Source organism: Propithecus coquereli, unplaced genomic scaffold (assembly GCF_000956105.1).
Source record: "Propithecus coquereli isolate 6110/MARCELLA unplaced genomic scaffold, Pcoq_1.0 Scaffold7, whole genome shotgun sequence".
NCBI classification, from domain to species: Eukaryota; Metazoa; Chordata; class Mammalia; order Primates; family Indriidae; genus Propithecus; species Propithecus coquereli.
In genome coordinates, this window is record NW_012153062.1 from 24,324,555 (window position 1) to 24,340,617 (window position 16,063).

At 36.3% G+C, this 16,063-nt stretch overlaps 1 protein-coding gene across 1 annotated transcript in view; it reads right to left on the bottom strand.

Annotated features, from left to right (window-relative positions):
- The window catches only part of TNNI3K (TNNI3 interacting kinase), a 302,666-nt gene that overhangs the window by 208,928 nt on the left and 77,675 nt on the right, over positions 1-16,063 (bottom strand). The window contains exon 3 of the mRNA XM_012661060.1: positions 3,787-3,885. Within this exon, the coding sequence (XP_012516514.1) occupies positions 3,787-3,885 (99 nt within the window). The remainder of the gene's footprint in view (positions 1-3,786; positions 3,886-16,063) is intronic.

The following is a 16,063-nucleotide window of genomic DNA, read 5'->3' on the forward strand; positions in this document are numbered from 1 at the left end:
AGAGCACCTCTTGTATACTCCTGGATACAGCTGGAACGCATTCTACTAAGTGAGGTATCCCAAGAATGGAAAAACAAGCACCACATGTACTCACCATCAAACTGGTATTAGCTGATCAACATCTAAGTGCACATGTAAGAATAACATGTATTGGATGTTGGGCAAGGGGAGGGGGGAGGGAAGAGGAGGGGACGGGCATATGCACAAACAATGAGTGCGATGCGCACCTCCGGTTGAATGGACACACTTGAAGCTCGGACTTGGGGGGAAGGGAGAGTAAGGGCATCATACGTAACCTAATCATCTGTACCCCCATAACATGCTGAAATAAAAAAAAAATTATGTCCACATTTTTTGGCTTTGAAAACCTACGTTTGCCATTTCTTCCCTTTAGTATCAATCTCTTGTCAATTTCATAATATAGGCCTTCACTGTACATAAATAATTCTCTCTAAGTTACACATAGTCTTCTCTGAACAATCTTTTCCAAAGTCTCCTTTTGGCCTTAGCCAGCAATAGTTTGATTATTCCTTGATTTTCATGGCTGCTCCACACATAGACCACCACTGGTCATCTCCCTGCTGGATTCTTGGTCCTTGTCTGAATGTGTGAGTAAGTGGGAGATAGCCACAGTAGCCCTGGTACCTTCCCCAATTATCTGAGGCTCCACATCCAAAAGGACAAAGAGGGATGAAATGATGAAGCACTTAGGAGTCTTCCTGGGATTATTTCCATTAATTTATTGGATTCCTTTGAGTCACATATATATTTAGGAACTTTCCAAATAATTTCTCTAAACCTGACAATACCTCCCCTGAGAATTTCAAAAGTCACCTTAGTGATACTAAGAGGTAAGTTAGGATGCCTCTGAGTTATTAAAATAGCAGTTAGGGGAGGACCCCTCATTTGTCCTGACCACTGAGGTGTCAGCACAAAAATGAATTCAAGCTCTAAAATTATTTTTACTTTTTCTGAGTCAGCAAATAAACATGTCTTGGGTAGAAATCTCTCAAGAATATGGCAGACACTTTATAGAAATGCCAGGCAAAATACTAGCTGGGTGGGATGTAGGGAAACTGATTTTCTATTGAATGTAGTGGACAAGAGCAAGGGTTCTGGAGTCAGGCTTCTGCTTACTAGCTATGTCACCTTGAAAAAATTATTTAACCTTTTGATATTTCGGTTTCTTCATTGCTAAGATGGAAATAATAATAACTCTACCTCTTAGAGCTATCGAGAGGATTAAATAAGTTATTACACATAAAGCACTTAGAAAAGTGCCCGGCACTCAATAACTGTTAGTAAAAGTGGTATCTTGAACTTGGAGCGTGTGTATTTTACATCTTTGTTGGCTAATGGCAACAGATCAAGACTTACTTCAGGAGAAATCAGAACAGCAGAAGTTTAGTCTCAAGAACCTTGCACTCCTAAGCAGATATTTCCACTTACACAGACTCCATAAATTCTGATTATGTGACTTTATAGTAGATAGATTTAAACTATCTCTGAAATCGATTGTCTATTAAGCACTATTATTACATACCTAGGAAATATTGCTCTTGGTACAAAACATCTACTCTTCCACTTAAAAATAAGTAAATAAACAAATGGCAAAGAACATGGCACATTAGGCACATTTATATATCGAATATACCATTCTCCTTGTCAGCATATTTTAGCAAATGACAATAGCCTCCATAAATTACTTATGTGCTGCCTTCACACACAGAAAGTGAACCCCTTATCATAAAAGTACCATCCACATTTTAGCATAATTTTATAAGACTGTGACTATATTTTAAGGGAAAGTAAACAAATTTAGTTCTCCATCCAACATGCATAGAGGCTCTTTATGTTTCTGCTGGGTGATGAGGTTAATCGCCAAAGAGGATGACTCTACAAATAACATGCATTGTGTATATCCTGTCTGTGCCTGAAGTCAGAAAAGTATGGAATTTTCTCATCACTTGTGCTTTTGGACCTGTACTTTCAAAAGCATTTTCAGTGCCTAGCTCTCCAGTGCACTCCAGTGCACTCTGAGCCACACATCAATGAAATAAGCAATCTTTCCTACCTATAGGTCACGCTTCACAGGTCTGGGAGTGTCTAAGCATATGTCAGCTAGCAGAGAAATAAAGTCACAGTGACTAGAACAGCACAGGGACACAAGGAAGTTTGATTTTCAACTTGGGATCCTCAGTCAGTTCTGTGGCATGACCTCCAGTAAGGTAAAAAGGTATAATTCTACTTCATAACTGAATGAGCCTAGAGAGAAAAGTAAAAATGGGGTATCCAAAGAACAGTTGTGTTTGATTATCCAATTACATTTTTTTTTTTCTGAGACAGAGTCTCACTCTTTTGCCCGGGCTAGAGTGCCGTGGCGTCATCCTAGCTCACAGCAACCTCAAACTCCTCGGCTCAAGCGATCCTACTGCCTCAGCCTCCCAAGTAGCTGGGACTACAGGCATGCGCCACCATGCCCGGCTAATTTTTTCTATATATTTTTAGTTGTCCAATTAATTTCTTTCTATTTTTAGTAGAGACGGGGTCTAGATCTTGCTCAGGCTGGTTTCGAACTCCTGAGCTCAAACAATCCGCCCGCCTCGGCCTCCCAGAGTGCTAGGATTACAGGCGTGAGCCACCGCGCCCGGCCCCAGTTACATTTGTATTTCTGTTTTATTTGGTTTTTTTCAGTTCTTTGAGAATAGCCAAAGGGCAGTGTTTTAAAGTAGGAGATATAAATTTTGCCTTTCAATATGTTAAGTTTGAAAATCAATGAACTTTGGAGTTAGAACATAGTGCCTTGAATTCTGGCTTCTCCACTTAGGCAAACTGAAGGACTTTATAATTTGTCTCACTGACTGAAGAGGAATAAGAAGAAGTGCTTTGGTATAACAGAGCAACAAATATGGGCTTTGGGACTGGACAGACTTGAGTACATATTTTAGCTCTTCTATTTATTAGCTGCATGACTTTGATGCTATCTGACCTTACTGATCTTCATGTGTATAATTGATTAAAAAAAGGGGAAAATAACAGGTAATTTAGGGTTGTGGAAAAATTAGAGAAACAAAACAAAGGTTTTAGCATAATGCCTGTCCTATTGTATGAGCTCACTCACATGGCAACTTTTATTAATTTTAAAGTTGTTGTGAAGGTCAAACAAAATTATGTATTGAATGAAAAAGTACTTCAAAAACTTTAAAGCATTTTACATACATTATTCCTTTATTATAGAATATAAAATTTTATGAAAATGTACCTATTATATAATTATATATTTAAAGTAAATTATATAATTAAAGCACATTTAGTGATTTTTTTATAGAACCTTTATGAGTTGTTTTATTGTTATTGTCATTAGCATCATCACAGCAACATTTACTGAGCATTTGCTAAACAATTTATGTCTCATCATAATAGCAACCCTATAAAGTAGGTATTATTACTATTTTTCCCATTTTATAGATGAAGAAATGAAGATCAGAGGGATTATATAATCTCTACGTGGTTATAAACCTTGGAATTTTTCAAATTCAGGCTGATTGATTCCTATGACCTCAAACTTACCAATGTGCTTTGCTGCCTCCTTTGTGTACTAAGATAGTCAGTAAAAATGAAGAACATGACAGCTGTAATACTTACATGGATCTACAAGCTCCCCAAGGATGGAGCTGATGAGACTATGGCGAAAATAATTCAAAAGATATCTTAAATATGCTTTCTTTGAAGATAGGACAGTTCAACAAAAGCCTGACACACTTAAGTGGCCCCCCGCAGACTTACCTGTTCATGCCCATAGTATGCTGCGATGTGCAATGGAGTAAAGAAAACTGCATCTTGAATGTTGACATTAGCTCCATGTTGCAACAGCACATCAGCAGCCTGGAAAAGAAAGAGATCTTGGTTAGGAACTTCATTTGGGGCATCTGCCCATCAAAATTCAGTTTATAACCACCATGTACACATCTTCATCAGGAGTCATCCTGAAACACAACTTTCTTTCACCTCCTTTATCTAAAACATTTAATATTTTGCTTTTGCCTAAAAAATAAAGACCAAAATGTCTTAGTGTGACATTCAGGGTCCCTTCAGTCTGATTATATCATTTTATAATATATTTCCCATTAGTCTCTTTCATAAACCCAATTTTGTATTCAAACTGTTTCAAGTTTCCTGCTTCTTTGAAACTATATTCATACTATTTCTTCAGCCAGAAATTCCCTTCTGCCCAATATACAGATGTTTAAACTCCAGCTAAATCTTGCCAGTTCCTCCCAGATTTCCTTGATTTCCCTCCTTTCATTGCCATCTGCCTGGCTGAAATTAAATATTCCCTTCTGTTAAATCTCATGCAACTTTCATTCATGTAATTTAGAACATTTTTTTATTACGTACATGCCTTATCATCCCTACTAAGGAGTAAATTCTTTAAGGAAAAAGTGTATATTGAATTCATTTTTATAATCTTACTCTAGCATGTTGTCATGCAAATAGTAATCACTCAATAAACATTAGTTAAATAAATGAATGAATTAATGAGCAAGTTAAAACACTACCATGAACTGTTGGCCAATTGTCTTCATGGAAAGCCATAGATTAGCAATCATAGGGGAGGAAAAAAATTATTTTTCCTTTACCCATTCTAGGTTCATGAGCTGGGGCCCTGTAAATTAGACCGACAAAAGACAGATAAATGAGAGAAAAATAAACAGAAGTCTATTAACATGTACATAGCACATACACTTAGGAATACTCAGTGATGAGTAATTCTAAGTGGTAGTTAGAAATTGAGCTTATATATTATAGTATCTTAACAAAAATTTATAATAAATTTTGTAGAGAAGTAATAAGACATGGAAAAGGACTTTTGAGCTTCTAGGGGCAGCAAATTGGGAGAAAGTAAATATACAGAGAAAACTAATGGAAGATAAAGGCTAGTTTTAGCAAAGTTTGTAATGTAGATTCCTCAATCCGGTGCTTTCTCTGGGCAGATAAGGGTCTTCGTCTGGAGTTGCCCTTGATGATTAACTTTCTCTATGACTGAAATGGGGAGACCTTTTCAGGGTTTTGAGCAGAGAAGTGACATGACTGACTCATATTTTTGAAGGATTGATTTAGCTGTTGTGTTGAGAATAGACTATGGGGGATGAGGTTAGAAGAGAGCAGACATATTATTAGAGTCTATTCTGGTAATCCAATCAAGACATGACGTGGTGTGGACCAGGGTAGCAGGCATGGAGCAGGAAAGAGTGCTACAAATCTGGATGTATTCCATAGAGCCAACAGATGCTGTTGATGGATTAGATGTGTAATGAGAGAAGGAGACATGTCAAAGATCACCCCGAGGTTTGGGCCTGAACAAATGGAAGGGTGCTGAGTTGGGGAAAGATCAACTCAGATGAAGAAGACAAATGGCTGAACAGACTTGTGGAGGAGAGGGTTAGATCAGGAGTTTAGTTTTGGAAATGTGACTTCGGGTTAGCATTAATTTAAAGTCAACATCTAGTAATTCCTAAAAGGTTCACATTTTCCCTTTCCTTGGCCTAGAGGAAGATACATAGTATGTACTGCTGGCAGTGCTTCAAGGTCCCTCTGTAAAGAACCTGGCCTCCTGTTCCATCAGGGCTTCAGGTCTGTGAACCGGCTTAGAAGATCTGGAAATCAGCTCAGAGGCTGAAATGTTCTCTTATGACAACAATTCAAGTTCCATCCCTCCTGGTAAAGGAAAAGGAGAGATACCTTTACAAATTTATGTCCCCCTTTTAGGCAAATAGGGGGAGAGCAAAGAGCTTTTCTTACATCTGTTTCTTTTCAATTTTTTGTAGCTAAAAATAACCAATATGTCAAAGTAGCATATTTTGATGTAGCATATTTTGTTATCCTTCACAGTAAACCTGCAGAATATATATTCTTGTCATCAGCACATGGAACATTTTCCAAGATAGACCATATGTTAGGCCACAAAACAAATCTCAGCAAATTGACAAAAATTGAAATCATACCATATATCTTCTCAGACCACCATGGAATAAAACTAGAAATCAATTCAAGAGGAACTCTCAAAACTACACAAATACATGGAAATTAAACAACGTGCTGCTGAAAGATCTTTGGGTCAATGATTAAATCAAGATGGAAATAAAAAAAATTGTATTGAATGACAATGGCAACAGAAGCTACCAAAATCTCTGGGATACAGACAAAGCAGTGCTAAGAGGGAAGTTCATAGCACTAAATGCCTAAGTCAAAAGAACATAAAGACTCCAAATCAACAACCTAATGTCACAACTCCAGAAATTACAAAAACAAGAACAAGCCAAACCTAAACCTAGCAGAATACAAGAAATAAAGATCAGAGCAGAACTAAATGAAATTGAAACTAAAAAAGAATACAAAGAATCGATGAAATGAGATGTTGGTTCATTGAATAGATAACAAAATCAACAGAGCACTAGCTAGATTAACCAATAAAAGAGAGAGAGGATTTAAACAAGCTCAACCAGAAATGTAAAAGGAGACATTACAACTGACATCACAGAAATAAAAATGATCATCTGAGACGTCTATGAATACCTCTATGCACACAAACTAGAAAATTAAGGGGAAATGGATAAATTTTTGTAAACATATGATCTGCCAAGTTTGAATCAGAAGAAATAGAAATCCTGAACAGACCAATGATGGGTGAGATTCAAACAGTAATAATAATAATAATTATAATAATTAAAAAAAAAATCTCCCAATAACAACAAAAAAAGCGCAGTACCAGATAGATTCACAGCCAAATTCCACCAGACCTACAAAGAACTAGTACCTATTCTACTGAAACTGTCCCATTACATTGGAAAGGAAAGAATTCTCCCTAACTCATTCTATGAAGCCAGTATCACCATGGTATCAAAGCCAGGAAAGGACACAACAAAAAAAGCAAACTACAAATTTTTATACCTCTTGAATGTAGATGCAAAAATCCTTTATAAAATAGTAGCAAACTGAATTCAATATCACATCAAAAAACGAATTCCCCATGAACAACGGGGTTTCATCCCAGGAGTGCAAGGGTGTTTCAACATATGGACATCAATACATGTGATTAATCACATACATAAAATTTAAAACAAAAATCATATGATCATCTAAACAGATGCAGAAAAAGCATTCAATAAAATCCAGCACCCCTTTATGATAACAACTCATAACAAACTTGGCAGAGAAAGAACATACCTCAAAATAATAAAAGCCATATATGACAAACCCACAGCCAACCAACATCATAACGAATGGGGTAAAGTTAAAATCATTCCCCCTATGCACTGAAACAAGGCAAGGATGCCTACTTTCATCACTCCTATTCAACATAGTAGTGGAAGTCCTAGCCAGAGCAATCAGGCAAGAGAAAGAAATAAAGGCATCCAAATTGGAAAAGAGGAAGTCAAACTATACCTATTTGCCAACAATATAATGTTATACCTAGAAAACTCTAAAGACCCCTACAAGACTTCTAGAATTGATAAACAAATTTGCTAAACTCCAGGTTACAAAATTAACACAAAAAAATCAGTAGCATTTTATACACTAATAACCAAGCTAAGAATCAAATCAAGAACTCATCTCATTTACCATAGCTACAAAAAACAAACAAACGAACAAACAAAAAAATGTCTAGGAATATATTTAACAAAAGAGGTAAAAGACCTCTACAAAGAGAACTACAAAACATTAATGAAAGAAATCATAGATGGCACAAGCAAATGCAAAAATATCCCATGCTTATGGATTGGAAGAATCAATATTGTTAAAATGTCCAAATTTCCCAAAGCAATCTACAGATTCAATGCAATTCTTATCAAAATATGAACATTATTTTTATAGAATTAGGAAAAACAACTCTAAAATTTATATGGAACCAAAAAAGAGCACAAATAGCCAAAGCAATCCCAAGCAAAAAGAAGAAAGATGAGGGCATTTCATTACCTGACTTCAAATTACACAACAAGGCAATAGTAACCAAAACAGCCTGGTACTTGTATAAAAGTAGACACACAGACCAATAGAACAGAATAGAGAACCCAGAAAAAAAGCCAAATACTTGCAACCAACTGATCTTTTACAAAACAGACAAAAGCTTATACTGGGGAAAGGACAGACTATTCAATAAATGGTGCTTGGAAAATTGGCCTCATGCAGAAGAATGAAACTGAATCCCTCACAATATACAAAAATTAACTCAGGATGGATCAAAGATTTAAATGTGACACCTGACACCATAAAAATATTAGAAAGAAACATAGGAAATACTATTCTTGACATTGGCCTAGTAAAGAATTTATGACTAAGATCCCAAAAGCAAATACAACAAAAACAAAAATAAATAAATGGGACTTAATTAAACTAAAAGACTTCTTCACAGCGAAAGATATAATCCACAGAGAAAATAGACACCCTATCATATGGGAGAAAATATTCACAAGTTATACATTTGACAAAGACCTAATATTCTACATCTATAAAGAGATCAAATCAGCAAGAAAAAAAACAAATAACCTCATTAAAATGTGGGCGAAACACATGAACAGACATTTTTCCAAAAAACAGAAACAAATGGCCAACAAACATATGAAAAATGCTCAACATCACTAATCATTAGGGAAACGAAAATTAAAACCACACTGAGATGCCACTTTACCCCTGTCAGAATGGCCATTATAAAAAATCAAAAAAACAATAGATGCTGACACTGATGCAGTGAAAAGGGAACACTTATACATTGTTGGTGGAAACGTAAATTAGTACAACCTCTATAGAAAAAGAGTATGGAGATTTTTCAAAGAACTAAAAGTAGATTTACCATTTGATCCAGGAATCCCTCTACTGGGATTCTTCACAAAGGAAAATAAGTTATTTTATATAAAAGACACCTGCACCCATATGTTTATTGCAGCACAATTCACAATTGCAAATATATGGAACCAACCTAGTGCCCACTAACAGAAGATTGGACTAAGAAAATGGGATACGCACACAGACACACACACACACACACACACACACACACATGCACACACCATGGAATACTACTCATCTATCAAAAGAATAAAATAATGTCTTTTGCAACAACTTAGATGGAACTGGAGGCCATTATTCTAAGTGAAGTAACCTAGGAACAAAAAAACAAATACCACATGCTCTTATAAGTGGGAGATAAGCAATGGTTATATGTATGGTCATACAGAGTGATTTAATGGACATTGGAGACTCGAGGGAGGGTGGAAGGGGAATGCGGGATGAAAAATGACCTGTTGGGTACAATGTACACTATTCAGGTGACAGGTACATTAAAAGTCCAGATTTCTCCACTATGCAATTCAGCCATGTAGCAAAAAACTGCTTGTATCCCCTAAATCTATTTAAATTATAAAAGGCTTAAAAATTAAACAGAATACACAATTTGTACAATGAGTTGTTTTTCTAATACAACAGTTAAAACCACAACTAACATTTATTGAAGGAATATTATGTATCAGGCCCTGAACCAAGTGTATCAATGGTAATTAGAGTCTACTCTGTTTCATGTCAAAACACAGGAAGATTGGTTCTACTCTCCCATTTTAAAGGTGAAAAAACTGACCCTCCATAATGCTAGGTAACATATTTGAGATCACTCAGCTAGTAAGGGACAGAACTGGAATTCAAATTCAGGTCTGTATGACCTCAACATTTATTCCCTCCAGGCCACTCCTGTGACCTTGATCTCATTAACACTAACCTTTAAGTAGATGAACCGACTCAATCCCAGATAATAGGACTCCATCTGTTATTACAGTCTCTGAAAGTTCAGGCTGGAAATGAAGGCCAGAGCCATTTACAAGTGCCTGGTGTCTTAGGCTTTACATGTCTGGGAGTTCAATCTCAGGAAGGCCACTAGCGATCAAGGTAGACGAAGCTTTTTACAATTTCTCTTATTTTAAATATAGCATAAAATAAAGTGGACAGCATGAATTTCTATTGTAAAAAGGACTTTCAAATGTTAACATATAGAGCCAATTTCTTAGCCATGGTTCCAGAACTTACTTTCATTCTAAAAGATAACGGCTCTTCGGCTTCAGTAAATACTTAAAAGCAATTTTTTTCCTCCTAAGTTTGCACTTATTCAGTCACTCAGAAGGTCAACCTTTTGGCTGAACATTCATTAATTATGAAGTGTTGGCCTTCTGAGAAACTGTCAAAATGTAAGTTTTAATGAAACCGTACAGAGTCATTATTGAACTGTAGGCTTTATTTAGTTTTAAAATTCAAGGAAATATTTAACCATTGAGAACAACGTGCATTAGAATCATCTGATTTTATTTATATGAGTAGAATGCATTTAAGAATTTTTATGATTTTTGCAGTCATGATAGGGAAAGTACCTCCCACCACTCTTAGCACATTATGATGTACAAATATGCTTGGCATGTGGGCTAAGACAAGTGCACTCATATAAACATTTAGGCTTGAACATATATCTATCAAATCATTTTACTAATGTTTCCTCTACTCCAAAATCCAAAAAAGTTGGTAAATCAATTTCACACTCTTCACACTATGTGAAGCATCATGAAGTTACAGACTGAATCTACCTTATTTACCACTATGGTAGGTATACCATAGGCATCCAGTAATTATTGAATTGGACTGTATTTCTAGTACAGTAAAAGTGAAAATTTGGAAGATATATCTACCATGAAGCATAAGGGAATTTACACATTCATAATTAGGACCCAATTATATGATAGAAATTCTAAGTAATTCAATTCAACAAACATTTATTGATCATTTACTTCAAATTAACCTTCAGCAAACCCCAAGTGTTATTTTCATGCCAGGAACTGTGATTTGAATTTTAAATACATGATCTCATAAGATTTTACAGGGCATATATTCTATTGTTTTAAAATTTTTTGACAGACTACATAGTCATGATTTTTTTTTCCTCAAGAAAATAACAAAATTACTAGTAAAATTATAAACTGGAAACAAATCTTATTGTAGACATCTTAATAATCTTTAAACACTAAGTATGAACTGCATCATACTTAGATTTATATAACCCACATATATACATATCACAATTATTCTTATTATTAAAGAACTAAGATTCAAATATGGGCTAGTAACTTTGTACCTTTTACTGATGGACAGATAAGGATTATAAAGCACCTCCCATTAAGTGGTTGTTTTATGAGCACACAAAATGAATCAGAGCTCTTTATCTTGATAGGGCAATTACTATATGAATTACCCTTTACAGAAATTTTTATGTGCCAGTTGACTCTCAAAAAGATCCAAGTGAAGTCCCTTTGGTTTCTAGGTTGTAATTTAAACGCTTATTTGTACATTCTGCTTTTTTTCCCCTAGAATATCTCCTCTTCTCTTTCTCTGTCTTCCACACACCCAGTTTCATGGCCAAGCTCAGTTTCCATGTTCTCCATAAAAACCTTTTGCAGGCCAGGCACGGTGGCTCACGCCTGTAATCCTAGCACTCTGGGAGGCCGAGGCGGGCGGATTGTTTGAGCTCAGGAGTTCGAGACCAGCCTGAGCAAGAGCGAGACCCCATCTCTACTAAAAATAGAAAGAAATTAATCAGACAACTAAAAATATATACACACACACACACAAAAATTAGCCGGACATGGTGGCGCATGCCTGTAGTCCCAGCTACTCGGGAGGCTGAGGCAGGAGGATCGCTTGAGCCCAGGAGTTTGAGGTTGCTGTGAGCTAGGCTGACGCCACGGCACTCACTCTAGCCCGGGGAAAAGAGTGAGACTCTGTCTCAAAAAAAGAAAAAACCTTTTGCAAATATTCCATTGTATTTCTCACTTCTTTCTCTGAATGCTTATATAACTTATTAGCACAATGTCATCTTTCCAGTAATTACCACTGTGGATAAACCACTATTATATAAAATTTTCTTTTTTTTTAATTTTGAGACAGAGTCTTGCTCTGTCACCCCGGCTAGAGTGTCGTGGCATTGGCCTAGCTCACAGCAATCTCCTGGGTTCACACAATCCTCCTGTCTCAGCCTCCTGTAGCTGGGACTACAGGTGCGTGCCACCACATCCAGCTATTTTTTTCTATTTTCAGTAGAGATGAGGTCTCACTGTTGCTCAGGCTGGTCTCGAACTCCAGAGCTCAAGCGATCCTCCCGCCTTGGCCTCCCAGAATGCTAGGATTACAGGCATGAGCTACCACGCCTGGCCTAAAATTTCAAACATTTTTTTTATGTTCTAAAGTTGTCTGTATAAAGTATAAGAACTTTTGACTCCAGGTAAAAGGATTTTTACCTGAGGTCCTGGAATTTAATCATTCTAACTAAAATAGCCAGACCTTATTTTTCAAAATCCCAGAGATTTTAAAAAGTAATGCCTATAAGAGCAAAGGCCCTCATTGTTCTTGCTTGTTAAATGTTTTACTACAGTATGATTTTAACATATTTGACTTGGTCCCATTTAGTTTCCTCTCTTTTATCTTATGAAAGTCATTGGTCAGGGATGGCGGAGAAAACAATGACCATATAAAGAGGCACTAAATGTTTCATGGAAGAGAAAGTAGAATATGGCAAATCCTAGATGAAATAAAATGGCAATCAATCTTAGCTTAAATTGCCAAAATCAAATATAGTGTCTTATACCTAGTAGACTTTCAATAAATATCTACACTTTTAAATTAAAATTTTCTTTGCTTTAAGTGGTGTTTCATTTCCTATTGAGTCTTCCTCAAATTCATGCTTATATCAATGTTTTCCTTAAGATTTAAAGTGTATTTAAAGCCACAATTTTGTCTTCTTTATGCCTGTATCTAACCTTTATTATTGAGATTTATGAAGAGCAGAACAATGAGATTGTGGTAGGATGATACTCATTTTCATTTAGTGGAAAGTCTGTATTAGGAAAGCTTTAGAGGAAAAAATGTTTTTCTAAAGTCTATGACTCATGAATTCAAAATGACCCTGAAAGACATTAATATGGGAGTTGATTTAGTTTTGATATTTTTCTAGTCATTTCCAGTTCTAACATTTAATAACCAGTTTTCGATTGTCCCCTCAAACTATTGCCCTCTTTCCTAAACCTTATAGGCAGTTTTCTTTTAAGAATAGTCTATGTCTTTTGTCCACATTTTCTTGCCTCCTAGTCACTCCTCAGCCTACTGCCATCTGTCTTCAAACTTCAGCACTCCAGGGAAATTTCTCTGGCAAATGACATCAAAGGCCTCCTAATTGCCCAGTCTAATGGATACTTTTTAGTCTGTAGTGAATTCTTATAATTTTTTGTTGCCTGAGGATTCATTTTGAATATAAATTAAACTTTCTCATACGCCAAGCAGAGATTAGTCATGCTTGACACAGTTTTTAATTCTCTGCCTCCTCCCAGTTCCTCAGTGTGGTTGATTCAGATACCTGTCATATACAACCACCTCCTGGAGACCCCCTCCCTATAGGACAGCTGGATACAACTTACTTGACTTGCTTCTCTGATGCCCACACCCAGCACGAACTGAGTGGTAACCCCCTCTCAATCACGGCATGACTCCAAGAAACTAATGTCTACTTACTCTAAACTCACCAATTAGAACTTCCCTCAGGAAACCTACTTGGGTAACACCCTAGATCCCAGTAAAGGCTTCACCACAAGGTCTCTTTCTCTCTCTTGCTCCCCATTCACTGGTTGAATGTGTGTGTGCTGAACAGCTCCCCTCTTCCCATGGGCCCTATGAAGTGTCTGCCCTCTTCTCTCTGGGATCTATAAGTAATAAACTGCTTTTGTCATTTCTTATGCATGTTGAGTTGCCTCCTCTGTGTCTCACCTGATTAATTTTTATCTTGATCACTCTCCTAGCGGGGAGGAATAAACTGGACAGAGGTCAGACAAGAGCCACAGGGGTGTCTGCCAATATCAACAAATTTCCTATGAGAGGAACAACTAGTCACGGATCAGACCCTTAGGCATTAGGCTATCTGCCAAGATAAAGAGGTATCCCATGAAAGTAACATTGTAAACACCTATGACCAAATCCATGAAGTTCTGTCAGGCCAGAGCTAAAGTTCATAGCCACTCTTGTGACGGAGACCTCAAAGCCAAAGTAAAAAGAAAAAGATATAAGATGTCCTTTTCCTTATGTTAATATTTATCCAGGATTTATTGCTACTGTTTGCTTCCTCCCTAGGATCCTAACCTCCCTTAGATCACTTGATACCACAATTTTTGAGTTTTCTTCCTACTTCTCTGCCTACTTACTATTTCTACATAGAGGTGGCTCTTTCTCCATTCATCTCTTTAGTGTTGCTTTTTCCTCATTGACACTTGCGTTTCTTTTTGTTGTCTTTTGTCTCTTTTAATTCCCTTTTATTAATTAATACATGTAAAGAATTTAGCATAATGCTTGGTACATGAGAATAAATGTTCCAAAAGTGATATCTATTAGCTATTTTGTTCTATGCATGCCCTGGTTGATTCCATCTATGACTATTACTGCTACTACTACTACTACACAAACACACATGTGTGCGCACACACACACGTGTTTTCCCCAGACCCCCACCAATACAGGATCTACCTTCTTCGGCAACTGGTGGTCCTGTTGTGTATCTCTACACCATTTCCCAACCCTTACCTACCCTGGGTTAATACCATCCCCTGCATTGATCTCACCTTTTTCACTTGCCCTTTGATTCTTGTTATTTTGAATGAAGCATTAGAATGCAACAGAATGTGTGCTATGGGTCAAGAATATCTATCTTATTTAATGCCCACAACAATCTTATGGAATTGTTATTAATAGCACCATTTAAAAAAATAAGGACAGTAAAGTGCAGAGATATACAGCTTGTAAGGAAAAGCACCAAAGTTTAAACTCAGATTTATGGGATCCCAAAGCACCATGCCACCCCATGCTGCTTTTTGTTTTACATAGTACTATTTGTGGTTGGTGAGTAATTCCTTGCTATTGCAGACAGTCTGATAAAGAAGATAGCTCTGGGTTGATGTTAATTTTCAAGGGTTTTCCAGTGATGATCAAATAGGCAGCATATTATTAAGAAGGATCATAATTATATAATTGTTTGCAATTGATTAAAAAAAGTTAAACTTATTCTAAGTTATATGCTCTAAGTCATATGTTAGGGGTCTTAAGAGTCTTAGGTACTATAATGAGAATTTTAGGATTTCCTAGGATTTTTTATCATAAGCACGCACCAAAACACTTTAAGAAAGGGTAAAACATATTTGATTTGCATCTTAGAAGGATCCTTTTAGTAACAGCATAGCAAGTGGATTGAAAAAGGAACAGGTAATCAGTTAATAGGATCCTACAGTAAGTTAAAAAGGAGGGATAAGGATAAAATGAGCTGAGGTACTAGTAGTGGCCTGTGGGTAGAGAACGGATTTAAGAGATATTAAGATGGTAGAATCAGTATGACAGCACATGGGAGGACTGGGAGGAGGAAAAAATGAGGATAAATTGTCAGCAAATGATAACTATAAAAGAAGTCAACAAAGGGAGATTAACATGGTGATAAAACTTTGTCTATTTCATGAATTTATCAAATGGGAATATAATCTACAGTTTCTGTCTCTCAAATTAATCACTTATAATAGCTAGTTTCTTCCAATTGTCCTTTGCAGTTTACCATCCTCTTAACCAACACTATAAGCTGTTTCCACTGGGGTCAAGATTTGAACATAATTCTCAAGTTTTCAAACAACTGAACCAAAAGCTATATCAATTAAAGCTATCAGGAATTGCTTACCTATTTGTATTAAAGTCTTACATCACTTAGAAAGCATTTTAGATGGTAGCATTTGCTTTAGCAATACTAAGCCCTTCTTTTGATTTTGCACTCATTTTCTATAGGCTTTTCTATTTTTAATTGTATATTTACTCCTTGGAACCCATTACAAATATTAGGTACTCTCTATACTCTGTCTGTATTCTGTGGTTACAGAGTTTTTCACGTATAACATTGACTGAATATTTCTGTAAATAATTTTTTTTCCTGATATAGCTCTAATTAAGTATTTGAATA